This window comes from Leucopleurus acutus, assembly GCF_964270905.1.
Source record: "Leucopleurus acutus genome assembly, chromosome: 4".
NCBI classification, from domain to species: Eukaryota; Metazoa; Chordata; class Mammalia; order Artiodactyla; family Delphinidae; genus Leucopleurus; species Leucopleurus acutus.
This window is the reverse complement of record NC_139146.1, coordinates 18,569,727-18,593,013: the sequence shown is the minus strand read 5'-3', so window position 1 is coordinate 18,593,013 and position 23,287 is coordinate 18,569,727. Positions and strand designations below refer to the sequence as shown.

The 23,287-nt window shown below is 35.9% G+C and overlaps 1 protein-coding gene across 1 annotated transcript in view; it reads left to right on the top strand.

Annotated features, from left to right (window-relative positions):
* AFG2A (AFG2 AAA ATPase homolog A) overlaps window positions 1-23,287 on the top strand; it is a 343,384-nt gene that overhangs the window by 111,535 nt on the left and 208,562 nt on the right. The window contains exon 14 of the mRNA XM_082838804.1: window positions 422-548. Coding sequence (XP_082694930.1) covers window positions 422-548 — 127 coding nt within the window. The remainder of the gene's footprint in view (window positions 1-421; window positions 549-23,287) is intronic.

The following is a 23,287-nucleotide window of genomic DNA, read 5'->3' as shown; positions in this document are numbered from 1 at the left end:
TGCGCGTCCGGAGCCTGTGCTCCTCAATGGGAGAGGCCACAACAGTGAGAGGCCTGCGTACCGCAAAAAAAAAAAAAAAAAAAGAAAGAAAGAATGTAAATATCGAGTAAGTTAAATAATTACGTATTTGATGAACTTTTAAAAATAATCTTATTTCTTACTTCCCAGATCTTTTATATTTGACACTCTTAGCATTTCATTATTGGAGAGAAAATAATCATGGTTGTTGATGGAGAAAAAGAAATGATTTAATATAGTTAGTTCTTGGATCTAATTCAACAAGTAATGAATTCTGAAGCATGCATTTTATGTTTTGAAAAAGACATAATGTTTCTTGTTATAGAATATACGATCTTTTAAAAATAGTAGAGTATTTGGGGATAGATAAACAGATTTTTAAAACTGTATTTTTAAAAATCAGTTCATCAGGTGCTGGGAATGTAGCCGATCGTGTTTTGGCTCAGCTCTTGACAGAAATGGATGGCATTGAACAGTTAAAGGATGTGACAATCCTGGCAGCTACTAACCGTCCAGATAGGATAGACAAGGTAAGAAAGAAGCCAGTCTGGGCATTTTAAAATCAAGAACTGGATCGTTTGATTATATTGGGGATTTTTGGGTTTTGGGTTTTTTTTCTGTCAAATTACTTTCTAATCAGTTTGTCATTTAGAGGATACTGAAAGATTAAACTAAAGGAAATGAAGAGAACTGAGAAAAGAATTTGTTTATGTTTTTATTACTTATGTTTGGTATTAATGAAACTATTTTGTAACCCTTTGAGTTTTCCCTCCCCCATTGTTGCATTAAATTCTTAGTATATTTCCCTAGAGTATTTAAGTTCTGAAATTCTTTTTGTGTTTCATCTTATTTTGAGAACTTTTAAACATTTTCATTCATTTTAAGGTAAGCTTCCGGCTATTTACTACTAGTTAGACTCAAGTTATTTTCAACAACTTTCTAGAAGTCCTGGCCTCTCAGTTGCTTTCAGAGTAATTAGAATAAAAATGACAATGGATTTTATTTCTCTTAAGAAGTTACTTAGGCTTAAATTAAGCTACATAGGTGCAAAATTAACACTTTCAAGCTATTGCTATCACTACTTTTCCCCAAGTCATATTTTAATAAATGAGTTCACTTAACTTTTAAGTGCCTAATTTATACTTAATGATCTAAACTGAGAGTAAAAATTTACTCCCAGGGCGTGAACCAGTTTCTCTTTTTTTTGTTGCTGTTATTGCCTCATGTCCATGACCTTATGAGCTCCTCCCTCCCTGTGCACATATATACAAACTTTCGGTTTTAACAATGGGATTTTGAAAGAAATCATCTTTTTGAAGATACGAAAAGAGGTTTTATGTGGGAAGGTATTTTGCTGTGTGATAAAGTCCCTTGGTCAAATGCAGGTAAGAAAGCTTTGAACCTTAATAAGTTAAATTGTGCCCTTTCTGCTGCAGTGTTTTACAAGAAGCTAGGTAAGTTATGAGCATTTGTAGGATCTGGGTTGGTGCCCAGACATCTCTGATGTCTATAAAAATGATAGAATTGTGTCTTGACAAGAATTACAGAAAGTGCTGAAAGAGACCTTAAAGATTACCTAATCCCACCTTTTGGTTTCAGTGAATCCAAGAATCATCTTTATCCAGGTAAATATACATTGTATTTTTATGACATTTGTCTCCTGGTTACCCCATGGCTAATGAGCTCTAAAATTTCTTAGGTTTTTTTTTCTCTACAACGTCTAATCTAATAGTGGCCTTCTTTGGTTTCTTAATATTGTATGTCTTTGATGTTAGACACATGTCTTGAAGTAGGACTTTGGGCTTATAGTAAACCTCTTGGGTTCTTCTAAATCAAGCTGTATGATTTAGCTTGTTTAGTGCTTGTATTAATTTTGTCTTGCTGTGTAACAGATTACCTCGAATTTAACAGCTTCACACAATACTCGTTTATTAGTGTTTCTGTACGTAGGTCAAAATCTGGGTGTGGCATGATGGAGTTGTCTGCTCAGGGACTCAACAAGGTGTTGGCCGACCGTTCTCATCAGGAGCTGCTATTCCTCTTCTAAGCTCACGTGATTGTGGCAGAATTCACTTCTTGTGACTATAGACCTAAGGACTGAATTTTCTTACTAGATGTCAGCTGGGGGCCACTCTCAGCTCCTAGAGACCCACATACGTGGTCCCTTCCATCTTCAAAGACAGCGATGGAGAATCTCCATCATATTTTATCCATCTTACGCTTTAAATTTCTATTGCTAGGAAAAGCCTAGTCTCTTTTGAAGTCTCACCTGATCAAGTTAGGCCCACCAAGGAAAATCTCTCTACTTTCAAGTCTGCTGGTTCAGGATCTTCATTACATTTGCAAAAGCCCTTCCCAATAGCACCTAGTCCAACATTTGATGGAATAACTGGGAGAAGGTGTGTGTCTAGCAGAGGACCAGAATCTTGTGGCTGAGCAAAATTCTTTCTACCACAGTGCTCTTCAGCTTCTTCCCCAACCCCTATGTGAGTTCTCTTCTGGACACTAAGAACAACTTCCGACTTTCACAGAGACCAACTTATCTTTGCCAGTCATTTGATTGGCTACAAACCTTCTCCTTTGAAATGTCCTTTTCTGTGGATTCTTTCTTTTCTCAGATGGAGCATTTCTCCACCTTGCCTTGTCCAGATATATCTTTCTTCAAGTTATACATATACTCTCTCTTAAAATAGAAAAGGATAAATGAATTTAAACTCCTTTATTTTAAGGATACATTTTTCATGTTCTTTATATGTATAACACATAGTACGCCTATTATTTAATACAGTAGAATTGTTGACTTACCTCTTTTGCTTACTTTTCCCTCTGTAAGACCTAGATTGAACCCCAACTGTTGTATTTTGCAGTAAGGTGAAATTTATCCTAGGTTTTACCTATACCTGATACAAAAGACCCCAAGAAATTTTTAATATAAACCTAGAGATAATAAGTTATCTTGGGCCACTCTAAGGTTTTGGACCTTTTTTCAGCCTCATCTTAGAACACGTCAAAACCCCAAAGATAATGGTAGATGACTTCCATTCTTTCTGGGATACTTTAGTCTGTGGATATCTTGGCTCTCTTGGAGAAAATGATTAACTGGATTTTGGACAGAACTTGTCTCCGAAGGCGGGAGATTGAAGGGATGGAAGTGGTTCTTTTTTACATTTCTTTGTGCATTGTTTTAAATAGGTTTCTTACTTGCTAATAATATTTGCCTTAGAAGGCAGATGCTGTGTTTTATTATGTCAACTCATAGGTGACAGTCTCCAATATCACAGTTTGAGAAATTAAAGTTTGGAAAATATCTTGCCAAAATTCTAGTCGTATTTTTGATCCTTTATAAAATGTTACCTTTAATACCTTGGTTCTCAAACCACCTAATTGTCCAAAATAAGTGTTTTAAGTACCAATATTATTACACACTGGTAACATCTTTTGACTGATTAACCTTTGCTTCAGGAGGCTTCAGAGAGAAGTGCAAACATATACAAACACACACATATATATATGTGTATTTATATATATGCTTGTATGTTTGTGTATATGCATGCATCATATATATACACACATGTTCATATATATACACACATGTACATACATTGATTAGTTTTAAAAATTAGGAATCCAACTTTTTTTAACCAGCTAATCTTGGATGAGCACACTTAAATTAAGATATTGAAAGTGTTTGTAATTAGATACAAAGACTCAGTTTTCTAGGTCAGGGGATCTAAAGACCTTTTTAATTTACTATTCAAATTTTTCAAAATTTATAATGTTTAATTTGTAATAGATGAAACAATATAATTATGACTGGCAGTAAAACATAAAATTGGTAAGTGGAAAAAGTATTTTTAAGTGGTAAAGCAGTGCCTTCAAGATCATCAAATGATATGCTATGCTTTCAAGTACAACTTTGAATTTAGTACATTGAACCATGGTCTAAATTCTGCATATGTCTGTAATTGTACAAAAAAACACTACTTTAAATAATCAGTGATTTTTGTAAAAAATATTTTAATCGTTTTCTATTTCAGGTAGAATTCCATATTCATATGTAGTGTGAATTTTTTGTTAACTGTACTTCTGTTATTACTCAGATGGTATAAACTATATCAGAAGTATATTTTCTAGATTTTTTTCTCTGAATCTTACACAGCATTATTTGTGTATTGTTTAATAGCACTATAAAAAAAGTTTCAGCACATTTGTGATTAGAACATGGTGTTCAAACTGTGCGCTGAATGTGCCGTTAGAAACAAAGCAGTCTTAAGAGATGATTTTTTTTTTTTAAAAAACTTCCTTTTATGAAATGAATAGATATAGTTTTCACCACCTGTCTTGTCTGGAGGAAACGGTAGTAGGAAGAGAATAGGCAACAGGAGAATTAAAGTAAATTTCCTGTGCTGATACTGAAAGGTAGAGATTTTGTTTATGGCTTAAAACTGGAAAGAAAAAGGACTGTTCTGGTGTGAAAGAAATAATGCATTTAGTCTAACTTTCGCTACATTTAATTCAGGTGTTTGGCCTTGTAACTTAGCTAGCTTACTTTACAGTCCTTTTGCCTATTAACCCACAACCTCTATGTCATGATGACCTTAAGTTAGTATATTGGAACAGAGAGAATTCTTGGACTGTCAGAGGAGTGAAATTGATATCATTATGTGACCCATATGTTGCACATTTTTCGTGTCTTTTTTGGACAATATTTCAGTTTCATATAGTCTGGGGAAACTTAAGCTGGAGCTTCCTGGGGCTTCAGCAAGGGAAGTGAGACACATAGCTCAAGAATCACATTATCCTGCTTCCTGCTATGTCATATTTACATGTCAAACACAATAGCTGTAATGTAGCACACTAGGCTGAGTAAAGTGATTGCTTGGGGTCTCCAGTGGTATCCTGAAGTCTCCATAGACCTTTTACCCCCCTACCCTCCTCCTTCAGCTTATAGATAAGTGAAGAGAAGTTGCATCCTTAAGAGTCCATTTTGCATAAGAATGACAGGATATGAAGGACAGATGAAGATTAATGAGATTGTGATGTCAAGTAGTTACATTGTCTTTAGGTTGATGATGGACTGGATTTCCACAGCATCAGGAGACTTTAGAGCAGCAAACAACTAAATTATTTTTGATGCCCAAATAATAGTTAAAAGCCTGAACTCTAGGAGTTTATATTATTTTTTGTTAGGCTATTGCTTACATAGCCCCTTTTAGAAGAGTATAGTGTTCAATCCATGGTATTTCATGTATTTGTGTTGAATATTAAGGAAGAAATGATCATGTCTTCTTATCCTAGTGTTAAACAAGCTTCGAAATTGTTTAATTTTATGAATATTTTAAAATTGAGTCCCTTTGATTACTTTTAGTACTGATGCTTGGTATATAATAGGCTCTCAATAATGATTACTATTGTAATTATTATCTCTAGCCTGAAACCTGGTTTTCTTATAAAAATAAATTTGTAAAATTTTAAAAATTCTGCTCTGAGACATCCATGGAACAGATTGCTCGATGTTTTGTAAGTTTTGTAGAGGTCTTTAGTAGTTCAGTGTTCAGAATTATTTTCTAACTTAGTATGTTTAACTCATGGAAGTTATAAACTGGCATTAATTTTCCTTCCAGTTTTTCTGGGAGATGGGTTGATGTGTTAAATATGACAGTATTTTTATTTCTTAAATACTGTAAATTAAAAGTTGATTTTGATTGCTTTGTAACATGGAAAAAATTAGCATGTTTAGAAATGTCAGCAAATGAGAAGCTAAATATATGTAGCTTCCAATTTTAAATGAATTGTGTTCCAAAAATATCTTCAGACAGGTTAAAAATATGTTTGTGAATGGTTTTCCTCCCCACCCTTCCTAGTTATAAATTAAAAGTCCCATTCATCTATTATTGCTGTTCTCAGCTAAGTCAGTACTAAAAAACAAGCTGCTTGATCTAAGAAACATTAAAAGTTTAAATGAATCATAATTCTTTACTTTCCTGTAAGTATTTAAGGAAGGGATGCTTATTGATCTTTTATATTTATCAAAATGATGTGGAGAGTCTTAGGGTGTTAGAAGGTGAGCCACAGTGTGGTCAGACTTGGGCTGCTGCTTCCAAGGTCATTTTCCAATTTCAGCTTTACCATCATTTTACAGGACTGTTAGAAGTAGTTTTATTATTGTTGCTGAGTGTTTATGTGTTTCTTTTTTGTTTTTTAAAACGCCAAGTGTTTTCACCATATCTATTATGGTAGCAGCTGTAAGGGTTTCAGCTTCGGGAATGGGGTATTGGAATTTTTGGTCAGAGGTTGTATGCATATGTGGGTCATATTTCATTTAGAAGTTAAGATAAAGACTGTCTGTCCCAGGGGTCAGCAAACTGTGGCCTGTGAGCCAAATCTGACCCATCAAGTGTTTTTCTACGTCCCATGAGCTAAGAATGGTTTTTACATACTTAAATGGTTGGACAGAAAAGATGATTTAGTGACATGTGAATGATGTGAAATTCAAATTTCAGGCCTCATAAATAAAGATTTATTGGTATATAGTTACACTAATTTTTGATGTATTGTCTGTGACTGCATTTGTACTACTGTAGTAGAGTAGTTACAGTAGAGACCTATGGCCTATAAAGCCTAAATTATTTACCATTTAGACCTTTGCAGAAAAAGCTTACTGACCATTGATCTATCCTTGTAAGCTTTTAGCAGTTTCCTAAAGTCTCTAATTTCTGTTGTTCACGCATGAACCACAAAATTTTTCTAAAGATTGTTTAAATATATGTATTGCATAAATTTTCTGAAGATAAATTATATATAAGTCAATAATACCATGCTGAGCTTAAAATAAACCAATAGTAGTAGGAAGGCTGTATTAACTTCTTGTTCTTTAAAATACCTTCAATCTCTTCTTGAACATTTTTTAATACTTAATCTTTTAAAATACATTTTCTTGGACTAAATAATTATTTTTCCAACTGAATGACTTACCAAAATCCATAAATATAGAAATGAAGTTTTTTATTATATGAAAAAATAGCAAATATTTATTCATGGCACCTCAGTCTTATAGTTGCATTGGTTTTTTTGCTTTTTATAATTGTGAGTTGAATGCTCTCTGTAGTGTTTTTTATCATTGAGATTTTCAGGCTATATATTTAAATTTTGAGGAGTTAAGAGTCTACATTTATGCATTTGATAGTAAATAATATTTGATTATGTCACCGTGCAAATAGGAGTATGTTTAATCTTCTTTTAGAGAAAGAGTAATAACATAATAAAGTACATATTGTCCTTGATACACAAATTCTAAAAGAAATTAATTTTTTCAAGATTGGAGAGAACTTGGAAGGTGTGATAGTCTAGTTATCCTTCTGATGCATTGACCCTGTTATAAAATTTCTACCCCTCATTTCTCCATCCTTTGCTTACTCACCTATACTGATGGGGAACCTGTTAACTCATGAAATAGACCACTTCATCTTTGTCTCAGACTATTAGAAAGCTCTTTAGTCTACTGAACAAGCAGCTGTTTTTCTGCCTAAAGCTTCTACACACCAGCCTGATTCTACTCCAAAATGCTATAAAGAACAGTTTTTAATACCTCTTCTATGTGGTTCTTTATTTTTGAAAACTGTATTGTGTGTCTTATCTTTACATTGCATCTCACGAACCAATCTTTCCTTCTCCGGGTTTGGCATCTTGTTTTATTTCATATGATACCCTTATTCCATCTTCAGCGTTCTTACCCTTTTTTTCCCCCCTGAAATGTTGTCCATCTGTTCCTTTCTTTCTGAAATTGTGGTATCCACAAATGTATATACTATAATTAATTTTTAGTGTGATCAGTGCAGAGCTGACTGAGACACTTAAGGCATTTAATCTGAATACTGTGCTTCAGCTAATGCATTCCAGGACTGTGTTAGTTTATTAGCCAGGTCAATCACACTGTGGACTGCTATTGAATTTAAAGTCATCAGGAGCAAAAGAAAAACAAAACTAAAATGTCCAGGTCTTTCCTTAGTGTCTTCTGCTAAGTAGTAGCTTCACTGCCTTGGGCTTATGCTAGTAATTTCATTTAAGCCTTAGAAGTTGAACTGTGGAACCCCCTGGCTCATGCCTGCTCCAGCTCCAGCCTTCCAGGCAGGGTGGCCCCAACGTGTTATACCCCAGAATTCCCCTAGCCTGCACCCACTCCAGCTCCAGCTGGCCTGCCAAAGATGCACAGCACATTCAATCTACACAGGGGATGCTTCTACACAAGGTGATACCTTCAAGACCAGGAGAGGTAGCTATTTCACCTAATTCATAGAAACAAACAGAAAGTCAAAGCAAAATGAGGAGACAGGAATATATTCTAAAAGAAAGAAAATGATACAACCCTGGGCAGGGTGGGGGAGGAGGGCTAATGAAAGGAAGATAAGTCATTTACCTGATAAAGAGTTAAAAGTAATGGTCATAAAGATGCTTACTAACTTGGGACAAGAATGGAGGAACACAGTGAAAACTTCAACAAAGAGTTAGAAAATATAAGAAAGAACCAACCAGAGCTGAAGAATACAGTAATTGAAATGAAAAATACACTAGAGGGAATCAACAACAGATTAGATAATACAGAAGAACAGATCAGTTATCTGAAATACAGAATAGTGGAAATCACCCTATCAGAACAGTAAAAAGGAAAAAGAATTTTTTAAAATGAGGATACTTTGAGAGACCTCTGGAACAACATCAAGCATACTAACATTTGCATTATGGGGTAAGAAGACATGATCATTTCTTCCTTAATAGTCAACACAAATGCATGAAATACCATGAATTGAGCACTGTACTCTTCTAACAAGCAATAGCCTAACAAAGAATAATATAAACTCCTAGAGTTCGGGCTTTTAACTGTTATTTGGGTATCAAAAATAATTTAGTTGTTTGCTGCTCTAAAGTCTCCTGATGCTGTGGAAATCCAGGCCATCATCCATCTAAAGATGAACAGTTTCCTAACCTGGGAAAGGAAACAGATGTTCAGGTCCAGGAAGCATAGAGTCCCGAACAAGATGAATCCAAAGAGATCTATACCAAGATACATCGTAACTAAAATGGCAAAAGTTAATGATAATGAACATTTTAAAGGCAGCAAGAGAAAAACAACTACAGTTGACCTTTGAACAATGCAGGTTTGAGCTGCAAGGGTCCACTTACATGCAGATATTTTCTAATAGTAAATACAACAGAATTGTATGGTCTGTCCTTGGTCGAATCCATGGATGTGGAGGAACCATGCATACTGAGGGCTGAGTATAAGTTATACACAAATTAACCCCCATGATGTTCAAGAGTCAATATATAGTCATAAGACCATCAGCTGATTTTTCAGCAGGCACTTTGCAGGCCAGAAGGGAGTGGTGTGATATGTTAAAAGTGCTGAGAGGAAAAAACTTAGAACCCAAGAATACTGTACCCAGCAAAGTTACCATTTACAAATGAAGGAGAAATAAAGAGCTTTGCAGACAAGCAGAAACTCAAGGAGTTAATCACCACTAAAATGGCCTTACAAGAAATGCTAAAGGGGCTTCTTTAAGCAGAAAACAAAAGGTCATAACTAGAAATAAGAAAATATATGAAAGAAAAAATCTCACTGGTAAAGGCAAGCATATGCCAAATGCAGTGTGTCAGCCACTTTAAAAGCTAGTATGAAGGTTAAAAGAAAAAAGTAGTAAATTCAACTATAACTATAGTGAGTAGTTATCAGATACACAAAATGAAAAGCTGCAGATATGACATCAGAAACATAAAACATGGTGGGGGGAGTTAAAATGTAGTGCTTTTAGGATGAATTTGACTTACGTGACTATCAGCTTCAAACAAACAGCTGTATAAATAGGCTGTTATAAATGAACCTCATGGTAACCACAAATCAGAACCCTACAGTAGATACATAAAAAATAAAGAGAAAGGAAATCAAACATTATCACACCACAAGGCAAGAGACCAAGAGAAGACAGATACAGAGAAGAACTACAAAAACAACTAGAAAACAATTAAAATGTCAGTAAGTACATACAATCACTTTAATGTAAATGGGCTAAACGCTCCAATCAAAACACATACGGTGGCTGAATTAAAAAAAAAAAATGATGCCACCCCTATGCTGCCTACAAGAGACTCACTTCAGATCTAAGGACACACACAGACTGAAATTATAAGGATAGAAGAAGGTATTCCATGCAAATGGAAACAGAGAGAAAGCTGGGGTAGCGATAGATGTATCGGACAAAATAGACTTTAAAACAAAGATCCTAACAAAGGACAAAGACGGGCATTACAAAGTGAAAAAAGGGTCAATCTAAGAAGAAGATACATTTGTAAATATTTAGGTACCCACCATAGGAGCATCTAAATATGTAAAGGAAATATTACTAGACATAAAGGGAGAAATTGATGGTAATACAATAACAGTAGGGGTCTTTAATACCCCACTTACATCAACAGATAGATCATCCAGGCAGAAAAATCAATAAGGACACAGTGGCCTTAAATGGCACATTAAATCATATTAAATTAATCGACATATACACAACATTCCATCAAAAACATCAGAATACACATTCAAGTGTGCGTGGAACATTCACCAGAATAGATCACATGTTAGACCACGAAACAAGTCTTAATAAATTTAAGGAAGGGGACCTTCAAGATGGTGGAAGAGTAAGACACAGAGATCAACTTCGTCCCCACAAATACATCAGAAATACATCTACATGTGGAACAACTTCTACAGAACACCTACTGAGCGATGGCAGAAGACCTCACACTTCCCAAAAGGCAAGAAAATCCCCACGTACCTGGGTAGGGCAAAAGAAAAAAAACAGAGACAAAAGAATAGGGATGGGACCTGCACCTCTGGGAGGGAGCTATGAAGGAGGAAAAGCTTCCACACACTAGGAAGCCCCTTCACTGGCGGAGATGGTGGGGGGTGGGGTGGGAGGAAGTTTTGGAGCCACAGAGGAGAGCACAGCAACAGGGGTGCAGAGGGCAAAGCAGAAAGATTCCCTCACAGAGGATCGGTGCTGACCAGCACTCACCAGCCTGAGAGGCTTGTCTGCTCACCTGCTGGGGCAGGTGTGGGCTGGGAGCTGAGGCTCGGGCTTTGGAGGTCAGACCCCAGGGAGAGAACTGGGGTTGGCTGCATGAAGACAGCCTGAAGGGGGCTAGCACCACAGCTAGCCGGGAGGGAGTCCAGGAAAAACTCTGGACCTGCTGAAGAGTCAAGAGACCATTGTTTCGGGGTGTGTGAGGAGATGAGATTCCTTCCCTGTGTGCCCACAGAAGGCAGAGCACCACCTAAGCAAGCTCCAGAGATGGGCACGAGCTGCAGCTATCAGCTCAGACCCACAGAGACGGGCATAGAATGCTAAAGACTGCTGCTACCAAGTATCCTGTGTGCAAACACAGGTCATTACCCACACACCTCCGCCCCCCACCCCCGGGAGCCTGTGCAGCACGCCACTGCCAGGGTCCCGAGATCCAGGGACAACTTCCCTGGGAGAGCACAGGCACGCCTCAGGCTGTTGCAGTGTCATGCCAGCCTCTGCTGCTGCAGGCCCGCCCCACATCCCAATTATGATTACCATACCCCTCCTTCTCCCCGGCCTGAGAGAGCAAGAGAGCCTGAATCAGCTGCTGCTTTAACCCCTTCCTGTCTGGGCGGAACCACATGCCTGAGGGCGACCTACATGCAGAGGCGGGGCCAAATCCAAAGCTGAACCCCAGGAGCTGTGTGAACAAAGAAGGGAAAGGGAAATATTTCCGTGCTGCCTCAGGAGCAGCAGATTAAATCCTTACAGTCAACTTGATAAACCCTGCATCTGTGGATACTTGAATAGACAACCAATGTTCCCAAAATGGAGGCAGTGGACTTTGGGAGCAACTGTAGACTTGGGGTTTGCTGTCTGCGACTGATTTGTTTCTGAGTTTTTTGTTTATCTTAGTTTAGTTTTTAGTGCTTGATACCATTGGTGGATATGTTTATTGGTTTGGTTGTTCTCTTTCTTTGTTTCTTTGTTTCTTTGTTTGTTTCTTTCTTTCTTTCTTTCTTTCTTTCTTCTTTCTTTCTTCTTTCTTCCTTCCTTCCTTCATTCCTTTCTTCCTTCCTTCCTTCTTTCTGTCTTTATAAAATTTTATTAATTTTATTTATTTATTTATTTTAACTTAAAAAAATTTTTTTTTCTTCCTTTTTGTTCTTCGTTTTCTTCTGAGCTGTGTGGCTGACAGGGTCCTGGTGCTCCGTCTGGGTGTCAGACCTGAGCCTCTGAGCTGGGAGAGCCAAGTCCAGGACACTGGACCACCAAAGACCTCCCGGCCCCATGTAACATAATCATCAAGAGGTATCCCAGAGATCTCCATCTCAACACTAAGACCCAGCTCCACCCAATGTCCAGCAAGCTCCACTGCTGGATGCGCCATGCCAAACAACTAGCAAGACAGGAACACAACCCCACCTAGCGGAGAGGTTGCCTGAAATCATACTAAGTTCACAGACACCCCAAAAACACCACTGGACATGGCCCTGCCCACCAGAAAGACAAGATCTGGTCCCACCCACCAGAACACATGCACCAGTCCCCTCCATCAGGAAGCCTACACATACCCCTGAACCAATCTCACCCACTGAGACCAAAAACAGACAGGAACTACAAACATGTGGCCTGCAAAAAGGAGACCCCAACACAGTAAGTTAAACAAAACGAGAAGACAGAGAAATACGCAGCAGATGAAGGAGCAAGGTAAAAACCCACCAGAACAAATAAATGAAGAGGAAATAGGCAGTCTACCTGAAAAGGAATTCAGAGTAATGATAGTAAATATGATCCAAAATCTTGGAAATAAAATGGAGAAAATACAAGAAACGCTTAACAAGGACCTAGAAGCACTAAAGAGCAAACAAACAAACAATGCTGAATGACACAATAAATGAAATTTAAAATTCTCTAGAAGGATTCAATAGCAGAATAACTGAGGCAGAAGAACGGATAACTGACCTGGAAGATAAAATAGTGGGAAGTAACTGCCGCAGAGCAGAATAAAGAAAAAAGAATGGAAAGACTTGAGGACAGTCTCAGAGACCTCTGGGGCAACATTAAACACACCAACATTCGAATAGTAGGGGTCCCAGGAGAAGAAGAGAAAAAGAAAGGGATTGAGAAAAAATTTGAAGAGATTGTAGTTGAAAACTTCCCTAACATGGAAAAGGAAATAGTCAATCAAGTCTAGGAAGCACAGAGAATCCCATACAGGGTAAATCCAAGGAGAAACATGCCAAAACACATATTAATCAAACTACCAAAAATTAAATACAAAGAAAAAATACTAAAAGCAGCAAGGGAAAGGCAACAAATAACATACAAGGCAATCTCCATAAGGTTAACAGCTGATCTTTCACCAGAAACTCTCTGCAAGCCAGAAGGGAGTGGTAGGACATATTTAAACTGATGAAAGGAAATAACGTACAACCAAGATTACTCTACTCAGCAAGGATCTCATTCAGATTTGACAGAGAAATTAAATGTTTACAGACAAGCAAAAGTTAAGAGAATTCAGCACCACCAAACCGGCTTTACAACAAATGCTAAAAGACCTTCTCTAGGCGAGAAACACAAGAGAAGGAAAAGACCTATAAAAACAAACCCAAAAAGGTTAAGAAAATGGTAATAGGAACATACATATTGATAACTGTCTTAAATGTAAGTGGATTAAATGCTCCAACCAAAAGACATAGACTGGCTGAATGGATACTAAAGCAAGACCCTTATATATGCTGTCTACAAGAGACCCACTTCAGACCTAGGGACACATACACACTGAAAGGGGATGGAAAAAGATATTCCATGCAAACGGAAATCAAAAGAAAGCTGGAGTCCCAATCCTCATATCAGACAAAATAGACTTTAAAATAAAGGCTATTACAAGAGACAAAGAAGGGCACTACATAATGATCAAGGGATCAATCCAAGAAGAAGATATAACACTTGTAAATATTTATGCACCCAACATAGGAACACCTCAATACATAAGGCAGATGCTAACAGCTGTAAAAGTGGAAATCGACAGTAATAATAGTATGGGACTTTAGCACCCAACTTTCACCAATGGACAGATCATCCAAAATGAAAATGAATAAGGAAACACAAGCTGTAATGACACACTAGACAAGCGGGACTTAATTGACATTTATAGGACATTCCATCCAAAAACAACAGAATACACTTTCTTCTCAAGTGCTCATAAAACATTCTCCAGGATAGATCATATCTTGGGTCAGATATCAAGCCTCAGTAAGTTTAAGAAAATTGAATTCGTATCAAGTATCTTTTAGACCACAATGCTATGAGGCTAGATATCAATTACAGGAAAAAACTGTAAGAAATACAAACACATGGAGGCTAACAATACACTACTAAATAACCAAGACATCACTAAAGATATCAAAGAGGAAATCAGAAAATACCAAGAAACAAATGACAGTGAAAACACGACCACCCAAAGCCTATGGGATGCAGCAAAAACAATTCTAAGAAGGAAGTTTACAGCAATACAATCCTATCTCAGGAAACAAGAAAAATCTCAAATAAATAATCTGACTTTACACCTAAAGCAGTTAGAGAAAGAACAAAAACAACCCAAAGTTAGCAGAAGGAAAGAAATCATAAAGATCAGATCAGAAATAAATGGAAAAGAAATGAAGAAAAGAGTAGCAGAGATCAATAAAACTAAAAGCTGGTTCTTTGAGAAGATAAACAAAATTGATAAACCATTAGCCAGACTCATCATGAAAAAAAGGGAGAGGACTCAAATCAATAGAATTAGAAATGAAAACGGAGAAGTAACAACTGTCACTGCAGAAATACAAAGGATCATGAGAGATTACTACTAGCAACTCTATGCCAATAAAATGGACAACCTGGAAGAAATGGACAAATACTTAGAAAAGCACAACCTTCTGAGACTGAACCAGGAAGAAATAGAAAATATGAACAGACCAATCACAAGCACTGAAATTGAGACTGTGATTAAAAATCTTCCAAGAAACAAAAGCCCAGGACCAGATGGCTTCACAGGCGAATTCTATCAAACATTTAGAGAAGAGCTAAGCCCTATCCTTCTCAAACTCTTCCAAAATATAGCAGAGGGAGGAACACTCCCAAACTCATTCTACGAGGCCACCATCACACTGATACCAAAACCAGACAAAGATGTCACAAAGAAAGAAAACTACAGGCCAATATCACTGATGAACATAGATGCAAAAATCCTCAACAAAATACTAGCAAACAGAGTCCAACAGCACATTAAAGATCATACACCATGATCAAGTGGGGTTTATCCCAGGAATGCAAGGATTCTTCAGTATACACAACTCAATCAACGTGATACACCATTTTAACAAATTGAAGGTAAAAACCATATGATCATCTCAGTAGTTGCAGAAAAAGTTTCTGACAAAATTCAACACCCATTTGTGATAAAGACTCTTCAGAAAGTAGGCATAGAGGGAACTTACCTCACATAATAAAGGCCATATATGACAAACCCACAGCCAACATCATTCTCAGTGGTGAAAAACTGAAACCGTTTTCTCTAAGATCAGGAGCACGACGAGGGTGCCCACTCTCACCACTATTATTCAACATAGTTTTGGAAGTTTTGGCCATGACAATCAGAGAAATAAAAGAAAAAAAAAGGAATCCAAATCAGAAAAGAAGAAGTAAAACTGTCACTGTTTGCAGATAATATGATATTATACATAGAGAATCCTAAAGATGCTACCAGAAAATGAATTTGGTAAAGTAGCAGCATACAAAATTAGTGCACAGAAATCTCTTGCATTCCTATACACTAACAATGAAAAATCTGAAAGAGAAATTAAGGAAACACTTCCATTTACCATTACAACAAAAATAATAAAATACCTAGGAATAAACCTACAGAAGGAGACACAATACCTGTATGCAGAAAACTGTAGGACACTGATGAAAAAAATCAAAGACAATACAGACAGATGGAGTGATATACCATGTTCTTGGATTGGAAGAATCAACATTGTGAAAATGAATATACTACCCAAAGCAATCTAAAGATTCAGTGCAATCGCTATCAAACTACCAAGGGCATTTTTCACAGAGCTAGAACAAAAAATTTCACAATTTGTATAGAAATACAAAAGACCCCGAATAGCCAGAGCAATCTTGAGAAAGAAAAACGGAGCTGGAGGAATCAGGCTCCCGGACTTCAGACTATACTACAAAGCTACTGTATTCAAGACAGTATGGTACTGGCACAAAAACAGAAATATAGATCGATGGAATGGGATAGAAAGCCCAGAGATAAACCCACGCAGATATGGTCACCTTCTCTTTGACAAAGGAGGCAAGAATATACAATGGAGAAACGACAGCCTCTTCAATAAGTGGTGCTGGGAAAAGTGGACAGCTACATGTAAAAGAATGAAATTAGAACACTTCCTAACACCATACACAAAAATAAACTCAAAATGGATTAAAGACCTAAATATAAGGCCAGACACTATAAAATGCTTAGAGGAAAACATAGGCAGAGCACTCTGACATAAATCACAGCAAGATCCTTTTTGACCCATCTCGTAGAGAAATGGAAATAAAAACAAAAATAAACAAATGGGACCTAATGAAACTTAAAAGATTTTTCACAACAATGGAAACCATAAACAAGACAAAAAGACAACCCTCAGAATATTTGCAAATGAAGAAATATTTGCAAATGAGAAAATATTTGCAAATGAAGCAATGAAAAAAGGATTAATTTCCAAAATATACAAGCAGCTCATGCAACTCAATATCAAAAAAACAAACAACCCAATCCAAAAATGGGCAGAAGACCTACATAGACATTTCTCCAAAGCAGGTACAGATTGGCATCAAACACATGAAAGGATGCTCAACGTCACTAATCTTTAGAGAAATGCAGACCAAAACCACAATGAGGTATCACCTCACATCAGTTAGAATGGCCATCATCAGAAAATGTACATAGAATAAATGCTGGAGAGGGTGTGGAGAAAAGGGAACCCTCTTGCACTGTTGGTGGGAATATAAATTGATAGAGTATGGAGAAGAGTTTGGAGGTTCCTTAAAAAACTAAAAATAGATCCACCATATAACCCAGCAGTCCCACTATTGGGCATATACCTGGAGAATCCATAATTCCAAAAGATGCATGCACCCCAGTGTTCACTGCAGCACTGCTTACAATAGCCAGGACATGGATGCAACCTATGTGTCCACTGGCCGATGAATGGATAAAGATGATGTGGCACATATATACAGTGGAATATTACTCAGCCATAAGAAGAAACAAAATTGAGTTATTTGTAGTGAGGTGGTGGATGGACCTAAAGTCTGTCATACAGAGTGAAGTAGTCAGAAAGAGAAAACCAAATACTGTATGCTAACACATATGTATGGAATGTAAAAAAAAAATGGTTCTGATGAACCTAGAGGCAGGACAGGAATAAAGATATAGATGTAGAGAATGGATTTGAGGACACAGGGAGGGGGAAGTGTAAGCTAGGATGAAGTGAGAGAGTGGCATTGACGTATATACACTACCAAATGTAAAATAGATAGCTAGTGGGACGCAGCTTCATAGCACAGGGAGATCAGCTTGGTGCTTTTTGACCACCCAGAGGGGTAGAATAGGAGGGTGGGAAGCAGGCTCAAGAGGGAGGGGATCTATGTATACATATAGCTGATACACTTTTTTAAACAGCAGAAACTAACAACATTTTATAGCAATTATACACCAATAAAGATGTTAGCAAATTAAAAAATGAATAAATTTAAGAAGATTAATATCATATGAAGCATCTTTTCCGAGCACAACAGTATGAAACCAGAAATGAATTACAGGACAACTGGAGAAAATACAGACACATGGAGAACTGAACAACATGCTACTAAACAACAAATGGGTCAATGAAGAAATCAAGGAGGAAATGAAAAAATAACCTTGAGAGCAATGAAAATAGAAACACAACTTTCCAAAATCTGTTGGACTCAGCAAATGTAGTCTAAGATGCTAGTTTATAGCAATACAAGCCTACCTCAAGAAACACGAAAAATCTCTATCTTCACACCCAAAGGAACGAGAAAAAGACAAAGCACACAGTTAGTAGAAGGAAGGAAGTAATAAAGATCAGGGCAGAAATAAATGAAGTAGAGACTTAAAAAACATTAGAAAAGATCAATGAAACCAAGAGCTATTTCTCTGGAAAAATAAACTTCCCAAACCTTTAGCTAGAATCATTATGAAAGAAAGAGGGTCCAAATAAATAAAACTAGATATGAAAGAGAACTTACAGCTAGTACCATGGAAATATAAAAAGTCATAAAAAATTGCTACAATTACACTACAAGAAATTGAACACCCCAGAGGAAACGGACAAATTCATAGAAACATGCAATCTTCAAAGGCTTAGACAGGAAGAAATAAAAAATCTGAATGGACCGATTAGTAGTAAAGAACTTGAAACTTTAATTGAAAAATCCCCAACAAACAAAAGTCTAGGATCAGATGGCTTCATGGGTGAATTCTATCAAACATTTAAAGGAGAAGTAATAGTATCCTTAAAGTATTCCGGAATAATTGAAGAGGAAGGAATGCTCTTAAACTCATTCCACAAGGTCAGCATTAATTACCCTGATACCAAAACCAAAGACACAACAAAAAAAGAAAATTACAGATCAACATCCATGGTAAACATAAATGCAAAAATTCTGAATAAAATATTGACAAACCAAATTCAGCAATACATTAAAAGGAACGTACACATTGATCAAGTGGGATGCATTCCAGGGATTCAAGGATGGTTCAGTATCTGCAAGTCAGTCAAAATAGTATACCATATTAGCAAAACAAATGATAAAATCATGTGATCATCTCAGTAGGTGCAGAAAAAGTGTTTGGCGAAATTCTGTATCCATTCATTCATTATAATAGCTCTCAACAAAGTGGGTAGAGAGGGAACATATCTCAATATATAAAGGCCATATATGGCACACCAAGAACTAACATCAAACTCAACATTGAAAAGCTGAAAGGTCTTCCTCTAAGATCAGGAACCAGAGAAGGATGCCCAGTTGCCTCATCTATTCAACATAGTATTGGAAGTCATAGCCAGAGAATATTCAAGGAAAGGAAGTAAAAAGCATCCAGATTGGGAAGGAAGATGTTAAACTTTCAGTATTTGCAGATGACGTGATATTGTATATAGAAAACCCCAAAGACTCTGCCAAAAATGTATTAGAGCTATAAATGAATTTAGTAAATTTGTAGGATACAAAATTAATATACCAATACCTGTTACATCTATACACTAACAAAAAGCTATCAGAAAGAGAAATTAAGAAAACAATTCCATTTACAGTTGCATCAAAAATAAAATACCTAGGAATTAATTTAACCATGGAGTGAAGATGTGTACTCCAAAAGTTATGACATTAATGAAGGAAATTAAATATGACTCAAATAAATGGAAAGATATACTGTGTTTATGGATTGGAAGAATCAATATTGTTAAAATGTCCGTACTACCCAAAGCAATCTACAGAGTCAGTGCAATCTCTTTTAGAGTTCCAGTGACATTTTTCATAGAGCTTGAACAAATAATCCTCAAAAGTTGTATGGAACCACAAAGGATAGCCAAAGCAGTCTTGAGAGAAAAACAAAGTAGGAGGCAACATGCTTTTTGATTTTTAATTGTACTACAGAAATATAGTAATCAAAACAGTATGGTACTGGCACAGAAAGAGACATACAGATCAATGGAACAAAATAGAGAACCCAGAAATAAATCCGTGCTTATATAGGCAATTAATCTATGTCAGTGGAGTCAAGAATGTACAATGGGGAAAAAACAGTCTCTTTGAATAAATGGTGTTGGGAATACTGGACAGCTGCATGTGAAAGATTCAAACTGGATTACTTTCTTATACCATATGCAAATAAACTCAAAATAGATTAAAGATTTAAACATAAGACCTAAAACCATAAAACTCCTAGAAGAAAACATAGAAGCTCTTTGATATTGGTCTTAGCAATATTTTTTTGGATCTGTCTCCTGAGGCAAGGACAACAAAAGCAAAAATAAATAAATAGGACTACATCAAAATAAAAAGCTTTTGCACAGTGAAAGAAAATACCAATAAAATGAAAAGGCCACCATCTACTGAATGGGAGAAGATATTTACAAATAATATATCCAAGAAGGGGTTAATATCTAAAATGTACAAAGAACTCATACAACTCAACGTCAATAAAAAACTCAATTAAAAAATGTGCAGAGAATACACATTTTTCCAAAGAGGACACACAGGTGACCAACAGACACATGAAATGATGCTCAACATCATAATTATTAGGGAAATGCAAATCAAAACCACAATGATATATTGCCTTACACCTGTCAGAGCTGTTTTCAAGAAGACAAAAATTAAAAAGTATTAGCGAGGATTAAGTAGAACTACCATGTTACCCAGAAATTCCACGTCTGGAGATTTATCCAAGAAACAAAAACACTAATACAAGAAGATATATGCACCCCAGTGCTTATTGCAGCATTATTTACAATAGCCAAGATAAGGATGCAATCTAAGTGCCCAACGATAAATAAGTGGATAAAGATGTGATACACATACACACACACACAATGGAGTATTACTCAGCCATAAAAAAATTGTAATCTTGCCATTTGGAACAACATGGGTGGACCTAGAGGGTATTACGGTAGATGAAATAAGTCAGACAGAGAAACATAAATACTATGTTATTTCATCTACATGTGGAATCTAAAAAGCATAACAAATGAACAAACCTAACAAAACAGACTCATGGATACAGAGAATAAACAAGTGGTTGCCAGAGTGTAAGGGAGTGAGGGGATGGGCAAAATAGGTAAAGAGGATTAAGGGGTATAAACTTCCAGGGATAAAATAAATATGTCACGGGGATGTCATGTACAGCATAGGGAATATAGTCAATAAACATTGTTATAACTGTATGTGGTAATTGATGGTAGGTAGACTTATTGTCATGATCATTTCATAATGTGTAAAAACATCAAGTCACTGTTTTGTACACCTGAAACTAATATAATATTGGAAGTCAGTTGTACTTCAATAAAAAGTGGAATGAATAACTGATACACACAATAACATGGGTGAAATTCAGGGACGTTTCTCTAAGTAAAAGAAAATATAAAAGATTACATATTGTATCATTCCATTTGTATGAAATTTCTAGAAAAGTCACACCTATAGAGATAGAAAGCAGTTTATTGATTGAGCATGGGAGTGAAGATTGACTACAAATGTGCATGAGGGAAATTTTCCAGATGACGAAAATATTATAAAACTAGACTGTTGATGGTTGTACTACAGACGTTGAAGTGTACACTTTAGGTGGGTATATTTTATGGGATGTAAATTATATCTCAATAAAATAAAATGAAGTGAACCTATTTGGAAAAAAAGAAAAAGAAATGAGACAGACACAGATGAAGGGATCTTGGTTTCTAACTCTTCTAACTCTAGCTCTGTTGCTATCAAACTGTGTATTCTTTGAAATTATTTAGCCTCTCTGGGCCTCTGTTTCTGTACCTGTCAAAGATGTACTAGACAGTCTCTGATATATCAGTAATGTTCTACAATTCTCTTACTTTGTGACACAGAGATAGATAGTAATAGAGATTACAAGTGCTACATAAAAGGTTGATATTTACCAAACAGATGTCTGAGGTTTCTCTTTTGTTTTTTTGGGTTTTATTTGTCTTTTTTAAAAAAGTTTTTTCAGGTATCACCTTTTCAAACTTTCTTGTTATTGAAAAGTTCCTTTCTTCATACAGGTTATAAAGTAAGCAAATATCATCCAGGTACAAAAGTGACTTTTCTTTTTAAACACTTGATTGTCAGAAAAGGGGGGGAAAGCCATAAATCAGCCTTAAAGGTGCTGTTGTGTAATGGAGAACTTAGTTGACAGTTGAAGAACACTTTAACTTCTTCCCTGAAAATTTATTATTCTTTCAAAAAGGAAAACTTGTTGAGCTGCATATTTTCTCTTTTCACAGTTGTCTGTTCAGCCTGTAATATTTTGGTGTATTTCGTATGCTCTTTTTAAAAGCTTCTATTAATGTAAAAATAATTTTTACTTAAAACAGAAATGTCTATATGATTATTTAAAATTGAGTTACTTTGAAAGTTGAAAAATCTTCTTCACTTGGATTATTAATGCTTATAGAATCTCATTAGGGAACTAATGTTAAGTGTAGCCAAGAACTAAATCTGAAGCCATTTATTGAATATTTTAAAATCATTAATAGAAGAGCTAATTTGGTGATTACTTTTAAAACGCATAGAGAGCGTTAACAGTAATATTCCATTTTTTTGTCTGGCATTATATTCAGTGTGTGTGTTTCTGTGTTTGGAAGGGTGTGCAAAAGTATCAGACAGGGGCATATAATATAAGAAAACTCAGTTCTTTTCCTAAGATATAGGCCATCTAATTTGAAATACAGTTAAATTTTGAAATATTATAATCATCAAACATGAACAGTGTAGACTTTGTATGCCATAATGTATTGGCGTATACATCAGAGTAAATTTGGAAAAATGGATTTTAGATGTCATACTCGCTGGTCTCTGTCATCATCTGTGTTCTCTGTTTGACAATAAATTTGGTATTGCAATTACTCATTTTGGACACAAGATGGTGATGCTTACCTGAAATGTTTCCTGTGTGTAGGATCTACTGCTTCTATTTTAATTTTTTTAGTCATCCATTACATTTTTATGTATTCATTTATTTTACCTATTGATTGATTGAAGTATAGTTGATTTACAATATTATATTAGTTTCAGGTGTACAGTATATTGATTCAGTATTTTTACAGTTTATCCTTCATTAAAAGTTATTACAATATAATGGTTATAATCCCCTGTGTTATACAATATATTTTTGTTGCTTATCTATTTTATACATAGTAGTTTGTATCTCTTAATCCCATACTAACATGTCCCTCCCCTCTTGGTAACCACTAGTTTGTTTTCTGTATCTGTTTTCTGTTTCTGCTTTGCTGTATAAATCCATTTGTTTCATTTTTTAGATTGCATATGTAAGTGATATCATACAGTATTTGTCTCTCACTTATTTCAGTATATATAAATAGCTTATACAACTCAATATCAAAAAAAAAACAAACAAC